This window comes from Marmota flaviventris, chromosome 2, assembly GCF_047511675.1.
Source record: "Marmota flaviventris isolate mMarFla1 chromosome 2, mMarFla1.hap1, whole genome shotgun sequence".
Lineage (NCBI taxonomy): Eukaryota > Metazoa > Chordata > Mammalia > Rodentia > Sciuridae > Marmota > Marmota flaviventris.
In genome coordinates, this window is record NC_092499.1 from 93405625 (window position 1) to 93419086 (window position 13462).

The 13462-nt window shown below is 38.1% G+C and overlaps 1 protein-coding gene across 1 annotated transcript in view; it reads left to right on the plus strand.

Moving 5' to 3' along the window:
- Positions 1-2163: 2163 nt before the first annotated feature.
- Positions 2164-13462, plus strand: part of Slc28a2 (solute carrier family 28 member 2) — a 29047-nt gene continuing 17748 nt past the window's right edge. The window contains exons 1-2 of the mRNA XM_027925771.2: positions 2164-2270; positions 2399-2484. Of these exons, the coding sequence (XP_027781572.1) occupies positions 2190-2270; positions 2399-2484 (167 nt within the window). The 5' untranslated portion in view covers positions 2164-2189. The remainder of the gene's footprint in view (positions 2271-2398; positions 2485-13462) is intronic.

Genomic DNA, 13462 nt, shown 5'->3' on the forward strand with positions numbered 1-13462 from the left:
CCCCACTGTACATTAAATACACCCTCTTCCAGCATCCCTGTTCTGCTCAGAATCAGCCCATACTTTCAGCCTGGCCAACAGAGCCCCTAGCTAGCTGGTATTTGACTATATTTCCAGACTTATGTCTTATAAACCATCCCGACCCACTCACATTTCCCCTCTTCATTTTGTAGCTAATTTCTTCCTTTATTTTATCCTTCCTTAATTAATTTATCAATAATTTCCCTCTATTCTTAAATTCTTGTAGCCACTTTAGCTTGTCAGAGTAGGTCTCACTTCTGTGCCTTAGTCAAAGCTTCTTCCTGACATGGTGTATATTTCCTCTTCCTTCTCCATCAGTGATTCACTACTACAATTGTTTTTTTTTTTTTTGAGACAGTCTCGCTATGTTGCCCAGGCTGGTCTCCAACTCCTGGGATCAAAATACAGGAGCATCTTTCAGGGCTCTGGACTCAAGACAAATGCTTTCTTGACACATCTGTCTTTCCTCAGTGATTCTTATGTCCCATGATGGCAGAGACGTTGTCTCATTCATCTTTGTGTCCTCAGATCCCTAAACAGCTGCCTGTGTGATAGTGGGTACTTAATAAATATTTGGTGAATGGATTAATAAAAGAATTCCTTGCCACATGTGGCACTGAATCACGTGCAGTCCTGCTTTCTGTCATTTTCTAGGAAATGTTTTTCCAGTACAAAATTATGTACATTTCTGAGTGCAGAGACTTTTATACCTTTCTTTTATCTGCTGTCCAATGCTTTGTCCAGTGCTGGAAGATGTGCCTGTTAGGAGATACTTTAGCAAAGTAGTCTTCAAAATCTATAAATATTGCTGGAGGCAGTGGTACAGATCTGTAATCCCACCTACTAGGGAGGCTGAGGCAGAAGGATAGCAAGTTTCTGAGGCCAGCCTGGGCAACTTAGTGAGACCCTGTCTCAAAATAAAGTAAAATGAAATGAAGTGAAATATAATGAAATAAAATAAAATGGGTTGGATATATAGCTCATTGGTAGCACATCTCTGGATTCAACACCTAGCATATATACACACACACACGAAAAGAAAAAAAGAAAAAGAAAAAAGAAAGAAAAGAAGAAAAAACCCTACATATATTTAACTTCAGATTTGCACTCTATGGGGAGTGAGGGCAGAAACCTTGAAGGAGGGCCTGAGATTTCAAGAAGGAGGGGCCCTCACATTTGAATGAGGGCAGGAAGTCAAACCAACCAATGGCAAGAAACTGGCCCCACTCTAGCTGAGTTTTCCTTTTAGTCCTTCACTGAAGAGCCATAAGGAATTCTACAAGCCAAGGTAAGCAAGGGCCTTGGGGGAAAACAGGAGCCTGATGTGCCAAATTTCTTAATAGTTCATATTTAATCACAAAATTCAGGTGGTTCTGTGCTTATACAGGAATGCCACCATTCACACAATAAAAGGTGATCATATGTGTTTAATGAAATTGTATTTTGTATGCTTGAAGAGATCACATTTTTAAAAGCAATTCCATGAGGAAGGAAATTTTCTGTAAAGCAAAGACTCATCTCAACATGAACCTGTATTATAAATGTGAATGTCTTGTATTAGGCTTGCTTATGCTGAGGCTCAAATATTTAAGTTTCTTGATTCTTTTACTTTGTTTTCAAATTTAATTAGGATCATTGACATTCATGCTGATCATTCTAAATGTGGGCTTCCTTGATTTAACATGAAGTCTTGTTTAGCTCCATTTTTCCCCCCAGCAATATTTGGGATCTGGGCTTTTCTCAGCTCTTTTCTTCCCTATATCCTTCTTACTCATACAGCTCAGTGGGGCCTCCCCCAGGCAAAAAGGAGCAGTTACCCAAGACCCTTTCTTTAAGGCACTAACCAGGGTCTTTCTAGCCCAGGTCCTGGTTTCCTGGGTGACTCATGGATTCATTCCAATTCCCCCTGCCCTTCATTTCTTTTCTTCTGTTTTATTGCCCATTCCCTAGCTATTCACAAGAAATACAATTTTATCTTTCATTATTTACTTTAAATTCTGCACTAATCTTCCCAATTCTCATTCCTTAAGAAATCAACTAACTCTCTAAAGGACTTTAGTTCTGTGTTTCCTTGTAACTGGCCTTAGAAATTCTCACCAGCCCCTCCTGAGAGAATAAATAATCTTTTAGCCATGGATCTGAGTTTGTTTTTCAGTTGAGAACAGGAGATGGAGAAAGCAAGTGGAACACAGTCCATTGCTCTGTCCACAGTGGACAATGGCCTAGAGAATCCAGGGCTGGAGCTCACGGTAATTCACTAGTTTCTCTTCTGCAGGGTGTTGTGGGCTGCTTTATGGCTTCCTTTAGGGGCTACTCTCAGTCTCCTTCACCTCTGGCAGGGCTCTGTGACTAACCTCAGTTCTATGTTTGTTTACAGACAGAAGTAAGTCCTAAGGCAACCAAAAGGACTGAAGAGCAAGATCACAGTTTTGAGGACAGTCTGGAGTCTCCCTCTTACCCAAGGTATATATATTCTAGAATCTAATTCATTTACATTCTCAGAGAGCTTGTCTTTTTTTGTGGCAATGAGACTATAACCGCCCCACATCACCATATGCACATATTTGTATTTTACATGATTGTTAAATAAACCTGTGTCATAAATAAGTTCATCAGTGTTAGTTGGACTGGGGAGTACTACTTTAATATTTTTCTTTTCATTAGAAAATTGAGGCTTAGAAATTAACTTACCCCCATATTGATTAAAAACAAAAAGTTTTTCTGGAATACTTAGATTTATGGATGGATAGAAAGGGAAACATGGGAATCGGGCAAAACAACTTACTGGAAAGATGATGAAGAAAGAGTACAGAGTCTTGGAAGTGCAGGGAAGGAACTCAAGGTTGAAGGTACAATCCCAAGTGTTATGTGAACAGCGTCAAGAAAGAAGTGAGAAAAATCTTTGAATTTGATCATGGATCTGTGTTAGAAATAATGTTGAAGAAAGTTGTTTGGATAAAACAGGTTAGTGGGAAGCCATGTTCCATGATGTGGAAAGGGGCTGGGTATTATAAAGAGTGCAAAAGTCATACATGGAAAAAGGAAGAGGAGAATATGGGATAGTTTGTAAAGAAATGTGTGGCTATGATCATAGATGTTCCCAAACAAAAGGTTGTTTTATCCTCTTTATTTTTAACAACTAACTCAGTGACTTCTTCAGTCTTTTGTTTTTTTCTCTACAGTTTAACAATTTAACTTATGTTTTTTTTATGTAAATACATGTCAACACGAACATTACAATTGTTTTTCCCAATCTATGACTTGTTGATAAGCTCTTTGTGTTTTTTGTGCTTACTAACAGTGTATACTTTGCTTACCAGTATAGTAGTTAGTAACGTGAATTCCATAGTCTGACCTCTTAGAACGATATCTGAATTCTATCCAGTGGGGTGCTGGTAAATGTTCAAGAATTGGCTCTCCGAGTGTAGTTTTGCCATGAATATTGATTGATATTTTTTCTGATCTTAGTGAATAAGACCGGGTGTTGGTAAAATTTTCCTGTAATGGAAAAAATAGTAAATATTTTAGATTTTGTGGGCCATAAGGTCTCTGATGCCTTTTTGAATTCTAGCATTTTAATGGGAAAAAAAAGCCACAGGATGTACCAAAAAAAAAAAAAAAAAAAAAAAGGATGTGGCTGTGTTCTAACAAAACTTTATAAAATGAAGGTAAATGGATTTTGCCTATAGTTTGGTGATCCTTAGTCTAGATGAAATAATAAATTAAGCTGTAATTTATAGCATTTACCTATAGTTTTAAGTTATTCCCAACATAGTTGATTCTGAGGTATCAGACAGATGTCACTGAAAAGAAGTTGGGAAGAGCTACACGATTGCACATCATTGTATGAGATTTCCACCCTACAATAGATATAAATAACTTCAAGAGTTTAGATGGTAGTAAAATGCGGTAAAATAGGAAGTGGTGAGTTTTGAGTAGTTATTATCTTTGTTTTTAATGTCATTTAACTGTAAGTTTATGTGATTTAATTTTTGATGAAGACTAAAAAAATTCCTAAAAATTTAATAATCTCCTCTTTTGAGCCAGTACAAACAGCTTTCTCTGCACCACTTACCAGATGCTGGGCAGGTTACTTATCTTCTCCAAACCTGTTTTTGCCCTGTAAAACAAGAATAATATTAGCACTTAGCTGAAAGGATGTTGGTTTGTTTGTGGGTTTTTTTTTTTTTTGTCTGTGTGTGTGCCAGATTGTCCTTGACACCTTAAATTGCTCTAATGTGTAATTATTTCTGGTTCCTGTCATCTCTTGTCAACTTTACATTTCTCATATAAAAACGTTAACTAGCTATGTACTTATAAAATCATGCCTTGAAGTTTTAACTTGCATTTCTTAAATTGTAGTAAAGCTCCATGTTTCTCCCATTTGGCGTCTTTGTATGTAACTTAATTTTTCTTCATCGACTACAGTAGATGCTGGATTTTGAAACTCATCTTCTCTTTCCTTAATTATTCAAATAGCACCCATACAGATTTTCTTGTTTCCAATTTTCTCCATCTCTTGCCAACCTATCCTATGTAGCTTCTACCAGAACTGCCTAAGGCATAACTCTGAATTCCTTTGTTCAAAATCTCTGTAGCATGTGTGAAGCCCTGCCTTCAATAGCCAGTACTGAAGGGGGGAAAAAAAAAACCCTAACAAAAGACGTGAAAGACCTCTACAATGAAAACTACAGAACACTAAAGAAAGAAATTGAAGAAGACCTTAGAAGATGGAAAGATCTTCCCTGTTCTTGGATAGGCAGAATTAATATTGTCAAAATGGCCATACTACCAAAAACACTATACAGAGTTAATGCAATTCCTATTAAAATTCCAATGACATTTGTCATAGAAATAGAAAAAGCATTTATGAAATTCATTTGAAAAAATAAGAGATCCAAAATAGCCAAAGCAATTCTTATTGAAAAAAAAGTGAAGCAGGAAAAATCACAATACCAGACCCTAAAGTATACTACAGAGTCATAGTAACAAAGACAGAATAGTATTGGAACCAAAACAGATATGTAGACCAATGGTACAGAATAGAAGATACAGAGACAACCTACATAAGTACATTTATCTCAAACTAGACAAAGGCATAATAAACATACATTGGAGAAAAGATAGCCTCCTCAACAAATGGTTCTGGGAAAACTGGAAATGTAGTAGAATGTAGTAGAATGAAATTGAACCCCTGTCTCACCATGTACAAAACTCAAAGTGGTTCAAGGACCTAGGCATAAGACCAGAGACCCTGTACCTACTGGAATACACTTTTTTCTTTTTTGGTACCAGGGTTTGAACCCAGAAGGGCTTAACCACTAAGCCACATCCCCAGCCATTTTTTAAAATATTTTATTTAAAGACAGGGTCTCAGGCTGGGGCTATAGCTCAGTTGGTAGAGTGAGTTCTTTGCATGCACAAGGCCCTGGGTTTGATCCCCAGCACCTGCCCCCCACCAAAAAAAAGACAGGGTCTCACTGAGTTCTTTAGGGCTTTTCTAAATTGCTGAGGCTGCCTTTGAACTTGTAATCCTCCTGCCTCAGCCTCCTGAGCCACTGGGATTACAGGTGTGTACCACCACACCTGGCCCTAATTTTTTTTTTCCTTGATTAACTCTGATGATCTGGGATTCTTTGTGGGATGCAGTATGAAGTGTGGCTTTAAGCTGATGCTTTTCCACACTGATATCTAGTTAGCTGCTCAACAATAGTTAATAAGTAGTGAGTTCTTCGATTCTGATGTTTCCTCAGCTTTGGAATTCATTAAGTTAATGTGATAGTTTGAATTTTTATTTTTAGGTTTTAGGCATGCTGGGGATCAAACCCAGGGCCTTGGGCATGCTAGGCAAACACTATGCAGAACTATATCCCAGCTTTTAATCTATATTTGAGTAATTTATTTCCTTGTCATAATTGTTTACAATGCACTTTAAAATTTGGCGGGCCAAGTATTTGCATTAGTTTTCCCTTTTAAAAATATTCCTTGGAACCCAGTGTGGTGGTGCGTGGCTATAATCCCAGCAATTCAGGGGAGGAGGATAACAAGTTTGAGGCTAGCTTCAGCAAGTTAGTGAGACCCTGTCTCAAATTAAAAATAAAAAGAACTAGGGACAAAACTAAGTGATAAAGCACTCCTGAGTTCAATCCCCAGTGCCACAATTATTCAAATAATTTGTCTTCTCAAATTGCCAAATTCTAAAAGTATTCCCAGCTAGGAGTGTAGCTCAGTGGTAAAGCATGTGTGCTTAGTATGCAGGAGGTCATAGGCTCAATCCCTAGCATGCACGCATGCATAAGTAGATAGATAGATAGATAGTTAAAAATATTTCTGAAGGGAGTAGAATTGTTATTGCATTAATATTATACATTAATTTAGATGCTGGGTGTGGTGGCATATGCCTCTAATCCTAACAATTCAGGAGGCTGAAGAAGGAGGATCCCAAGTATAAGGCCAGCATCAGCAATTTAGGGAGACCCTAAATTAGTGAGGCTCTGTCTCAAAATAAAAAAATAAAAAGGACTGGGAATTTGGTTCAGTGGTAAGGTGCCCCTGGGTTCAATATCAAGTGCAACCCCCCCCCCCAAAAAAAAAAAAAACCCAAAAAAGAATGATTATAGAGTGTTGTCAAGTTTATTTAATTTTTTTGGGGGGGGTCTTCCAAATCAGGACAATGGTTTAACCCAGTTTACTGATGTCTTTTTCATCTCTCCCGCCTCCTCCTTCCTACGAATAGAAGCCAAGGGTGCTTTACCACTGAGCTACATCCCCAGCCATTTTTCTTTTTTATTTTAAGACAGGGTCTTGCCGAATTGTTAAGGCTGACCTCAAACTTGCAATCCTACTGCTCCAGCCTCCCAAGTCACTAGGATTACAGGTGTGCACCATCATGCCTGGCCTACTTGTCTTTTTTATAGCTGCCACTAGAGTTATAATTTTATGAAGTAAATTTTCTTTATTTAAAAAAAATTTTTAGTTGTAGTTGGACACAATTCCTTTACTTTATTTATTTATTTTTATGTGGTGCTGAGGATCTAACCCAGCACCTCGTACGTGCTAGGCAAGCAGTCTACCACTGAGCCGTGACCCTAGCCCTATAAAGTGATTTTCTTTTTTTTATGTATTTATTTATTTGTTTTTAGTTATAGGTGGACCCACTACCTTTATTTTTTTATTTTTACGTGGTGCTGAGGATCAAACCCAGTGCCTCTCATATGCTAGGTGAGTGCTCTACGTCTGAGCCGCAACCCCAGCCCTGAAGTGAATTTCTTTATTTTGATTTATAAATCAAATGTCATAACATATTTCAATCACTCTGTTTTTTTTTTTTTTTTGCTTTTTTTGTAAGTGAAATTTGGATGTGTATTATAATTGATTTCATGTCATAAGTTTAATTGGCACATTTGTTGCCTTTTTAGGGTAACTTTTAATAAGGCATAGCATATATACAGAAAAATAAACATAATCATGCACCTTTATGAATTTTCAAGAAGTGAATACACCTATATGATCAACACCCAGATGAAGAACTAAAACACTACCAATACTTAAGAATCATTTTATGTCTCCTTTCATTTGATGTTTCTTCCCCAAGTAATCACTTTCCTGACTTTTAGTATCATGTATTAATTTTGCCTGTTTTATGTGGATATTTGAATTTATATTTTTAATGGAACTATACCATGTTTTACTTTTATGTCTGATTTCTTTTGTTCAACATCACATCCAGGAGATGCATGTATTTTAGTTTGTATCTTCTTAATTGCTGTATAGAATCTATCATAATGTCCTTGTCTATTTTACTATGGTTGGGATTTGAGTTGTTTCCCCACTTTTGCTATTATGAATTGTGATACTATGAACAATTTTATGCATGTCTCTTAGTAAATATAAGCATCCCTTCCTATTGGGTATGGAATTGTGTCATAGGGTAGATAGCTTTAGCCCATGCTAAACATGGTTGTACCAGATTTTACCCCTCAAGCAGCATTAGATATTAAGAAAGTGTCCCGCCCCCCCCCCATGGTATGTGTGTAGTGTTAATACATTGTAGTTTTGCTTTGCAATGGAGGCTTCACCTGGGTAGTTGGATCTTTGAGGATGAATAGTTTATCAGATGGAGAATGATTATAGAACTTACTAGGAATGGGGTTGTGAAAGTTTTTATGTGTTCTGTGAGGGTAAGATAGTCAGTGTGTGAAACAATGGGTTGTGTACAGGAAAAGAGGCAAGCAGTGAGACTGTGAAAAGGGAAATGCCAGTCCCAAAGAGTCTGATTTTATTCTAGGGAGCCAACGGGGTTTTAAAGAGGAGAGGGGAAAGAAGGAACCATGCTTTGTCTTAGGAAAATAACTCTGACAGCAATGTGGAGAGGGTATCAGAGTAGGGAAAGACTGGTGGCAGGAAGCTGGTTAAAGGGCTCTTGTAACTGGGTATGGTGGTGTACTCTTGTAATCCCAGTGACTCAAGAGGCTGAGATAGGAGGATCGCAAGTTGGAGCAATTTAGCAAGACTGTCTCAAAATAAAAAAGAAAAAGGGCTGTGGATGTAGCACAGTAGTAAAGCATCCCCAGTTTCAATCCCCAGTACAGAGAGGAAGGGGGGGGTGGGGAGAGGCTCATAATTGTGTTAAGCAAGAGATGAAGGAGCCTGGGCTAAGGCAGAGTGAGTGGGGATAGATTACAGAAGTTACATCTTAGAGACACTTTTGGAAAGGAATTGACCAGAGTTAATGATGGACTAAAAGCCAGGTGTTCTCAGATTCTTGTCTTTATCAAGTTCTCTTACTCAGTTGTTCAGGACATCTTGAATCTGATCCAATGCAAAATGATTTTATCTTCTTTCTTTTTGTTACTCTTTCTGAACTGACCCATTTCTCTAAAGCAATCTAATAAACATTTTAGGGAAGGTTTTTTTGTTGTCAGAATTTAAAAAAAATTGGTGGCAGGGAGAGGGTGTTTGTTTTTAAGGTGCAGTGAACCAAAATACATCTGATGATTGAAAGGAGCCGGGAGAGGCCGAGAGAAGGAAGGTGGGTAGTAGTAGAAGATGGAAAGAGTGAGTAATGAAATCACTGTGAGACAAAGCCCTGAGGATTTGTTGGGTAGAATTGTAGGATTTCCTTGGTAAGTGAGAAGGTCAGTTTTTCCTAAGATGATAGAGAGAGAAGCTGTTAGGCCAGAGATCCACTAAGGTGAAAATAAAGGAAATCAAGGGATGTAGGCCAGAGAGGCTGAATTTCTGTACAGCAGGGGGTGTATCTGCTGAGGGTAAAAAGTTACATCTGCTCTTCCTGTCACCCTACCCTGAGTAATAGGACTGGGTGGTGTCAGGGACCTGGGGCTGGTTTGACAAGGAAGCATCCTGTCCTAAATTTGGGTATAACTTGGGGGAAGGGGTTGCAGGGCTGAGAGCTCTGGAAGAAAGAGACACACTTTTTCTTAGCTTATCTTCTAAATCCCACTCCTTCCAGTTTTTGACTTCAGAAATGAAGAGATGTCATATTAGAATTTTTGTTTACCTGAATTCTTTACCTTTCAAGCTAGTTACCAAGAAAGAAGAATGTGATCCTATTAGCTTTGTTAACCAGATTAACTTTGTTATAAACCTTGCTGAATTTCAGTTCTAAGCTCTTTTCAGGTAAGCCTCAACTTCACATGGAGCTCACATGGATTGCCTGAGCCTTCTTCTCAGATTGGCCTGACTTCATTCCTATGAACTCGCCTGCTTATTTTCCTTTAGCCATTGTCTTAAATGAATATTCTTCTTCAATCCCTAGTATTGCAGAAAATAAAAATAAAGTCCAGGTACGGTGGTGCACGCCTGTAATCCCAGTGGCTTAGGAGGCTAAGACAGGAAGATTGAGAGTTCAAACCAGCCTCAGCAATTTAGTATGGCCCAAGCAACTCAGTGAGACCCTGTCTCTAAATAAAATTTTAAAAAGGCCTGGGAATATGACTCAGTGGTTAAGTGCCCTTGGGTTCAATTCCTGGTACCAGAATAAATAAATAAATATTTAAAAAATTAGGCCTGGGATTGTGGCTCAGCGGTAGAGCACTCGCCTTGCATGGGCGGGACCCGGGTTCTACCTCAGCACCACATAAAAATAAAGGCATTGTGTTGTGTCCATCTACACCTAAAAAATGAATATTAAAAAATTTATAAAATTAAAAAATTAACTAATATTCTTCTCAAATTCCTAATTCCACTTAATCTACCAATTTTACCATTCCCACCCCATCTCCATTGCTAATTGGTATATAATCTAGTATTATTTCTTTTTAAGAAGATTAAGTATTTTTTGTCATTAGCTTCCTTAATGGCAATACTACTTAAAATATTACCTTACAATGCACTTTGTCCTATTTTTTTTCTCTATGAGAAAAAGAATGTTCTTTCTCTTGTGCCAGGCACAATGGTGCATATCTGTAATTCTAGTGACTCAGGAGGTTGAGGCTGGAGGATCACAAGTTTGAGGCCAGCCTCAGCAATTTAGTGAGGCCCTATGCAATTTAGAAAGGCTGCCTCAAAATAAATAAGGAAAGAAAGAAGAAAGAAATACAGAAAGAGCTGGGGATATTACTCAGTGGTCAAGTATCCTTGGGTTCAATCACCAGTACAAAAAAAGAAAAAAAAAAAACCTCTCTCTTGCCTTTTTAAGTCAACCTGCCAGCCAATCTTGCTTTTTAATTGGATTGTTTAGGCCATTTTGCATTTAATGGATTAATCCTGTCATCTTGCTACTTGTTTCTGTTTGTCTCACATGTTCTTCTTTTAATGACTTTCAGATTAATTAACCAAATACTTTAAAATGACTGCATTTTAATCTCCTTTTTTGTTTTATTAGTGATTGCTTTAGGGTGTATATTGTACTTCTTCAATTTACCACACCCACCTTCAAGTGATATTATACCCTTATGATAGTACACTTCTAGCTCTCCTCTCCCAGCCTTGGTGATACTGTGGTACATTTCCCGTCCCTTCCTTTCTTCTTTTGGTGCTGGGGATTGAATCCAGGGTTGTTCTACCACTCAACCACATCCCCAGCTCTTTTCTTTTTTTTTCTTTTGAGACTAGGTCTTGCTCAGTTGTCGAGGCTGGCCTTGAACTTGTGATTCTCCTGCCTCAGCCTCCTGAATTGATAGGATCATACAAACATGCACTACTGCATGCAGCTGTTGTTATGCATTTTACTATACACGCACACACACAAACACACACATCACATATAAAACATACAGTGCAATGTGACATACATATATATATATATATATATATATATATATAATTTGTCTAAAAAGTCTAGTATCTTCTCATATGCTTCAACTTAAAGATACCTGCACCTGTATGAATGTTTATCTTTTCCCCGTCTTTATGAGAAGGCCTACTGTGCCTGAATCTGAAGCATATCTATTTATCCATTTTCTTAATCCCATCCTTCTCCAATCCTTCCACAAAGCCCTTTCCCTTGCCCCACATCATCAATCTCTCCTTAGACCATTCCCCAGTCTGTAAGCATACTCAAGTATCTTTCTTTTATAATAAAACAAAAGAAATCAACCTTACCTTGTGATACCTTTTTTCTTCACGGTCAAGTTTCATGGCAAGTGTAATTTACTTTCTATTTCTGTTTTGTCATTTGCCATGCACTTTTCAACCCAGTGCATTTAGTTTTTAGCCCTATTACTGAAATGTTCTTGGTAGGTGACCAATGAAGCATTCATTATGTTCAGTGTACACCCACTTTCACTGGGTGTCTGTCCTTCTAACCCTTACTTGAAACTAAAAAAAAAATTTCGGGGGTGGTACTGGGGATTGAACCCAGGGTTTCACACATGCTAGGCAAGTATTCTACCACTGGCCTACTTCCCCAATCCCTCATTTACTGATTTTAATGATACACACTACCTGTCTTGATGCTCTTTCTTATCTTTAGCTTCCAGGATTCTGTCTGTAACCTCCTATTCATACTCTTTCACTTAATTCTTGAGAGCTACATCTGAAGCCATGACCTTTGTTCTGAGCTTCAACCTATATATATATTTTTTGAAGCTTATATATATATAATGATTCATCGGTCTGCACCTAGATGTCACATATATATTTCAAATCATACGTGCCCCAAACCAATCTCCTGTCAGCATAGGTTTGCTGCTTTCCCACTCTGCTGGGCATGGGGCTAGGCTCTCAGCACTCATGTGGAAACTCGGCAAACTCAGGTTGCCTCCCCAGGCTGGCTTCTCTATTTTGGCAAATGTCATCAGCCTACCCCTTCCACAAAGCCCTTCTCCTTGCCCCACATTGTCATGGAAGGAACCCACAGACATTAGTTGCTTATGGAAGGAACATCATAGGCAGCCCAGGTTTTCACATCTCTTTTCCCTCCCTGCTATTGATCTGTCCTAAACTCCATTCCCCCATCTGCCCTCCCCTGAACCATCACAGTTACTTCTTAATTGGCCTGCTCCTGTTATTACCTTGTTGAGATTTTCCAATGGTTCTCTGCTTCCTGTAGGATAATGTCCAAATTCCCAAATATGGCACATCATCTATGTGACCTGGTTTCTCACCTTCTTCCCAAGCTTTCTTTCCATCATCCACTCACAAGCTCCCTGTATCCCAGTGCCAGCAAATTCTGCTCTTTACAAAATGCTTAGCTCACTTAAGCATGCTTTTCAAATTCTAGAGGTACTCCAACCCAATCTCTTCAAATTCCCTATGATATATCCACTTAGCAAACATTTCTCCACTTCCTTTAGATCAGTCTATCCACCCTTTCTTTTGTGAAAGCTTCTTTGACATTGACAGGCATAGTTATCTGCACCCTCTTCTCTACTCTCTTAGCAGTCATAACTTTAGAATTCTGAAGTGGTCCCTTTGGAATTTAGTCCTGCACTTTGAAGCAGCTTGGGTTTTTAAAATTTATTTATTTATTATTTGTCCTAATTAGTAGGTAGTAGAGTATATGTTGACATATTATACATATATGGAGTATAACTTCTCATTCTTCTGGTTGTACATAATATAGAATTACGTTGTTTGTATAATCATATATGCACATAGGCTAGTAATGTCCGATTCATTCCACTATCCTTCCTATTCCCATTCCCCCTCTCTTCCCTTCATTCCCCTTTTTTTAATACAAAGTACTTCTGTTCTTCCCCAACCCTCGCCTTATTGTGAAATTAGCATCCACATATCAGAGAAAAAATTTGGCCTTTGTTTTTTTGGGACTGGCTTATTTCACTTAGCATGTTTTATTCTTTTTTAAAAAAAATATTTATTTTTTAGTTGTAGTTGGACACAATACCTTTATTTTATTCACTTATTTTTTATGTGGTGCTGAGGATTGAACCTGGGGCCCCACACGTGCTGATCCACAACCCTAGCCCTCATTCTTTTTTTTACGGCTGAGGAATATTCTACTTTTTGTATGGCTGAG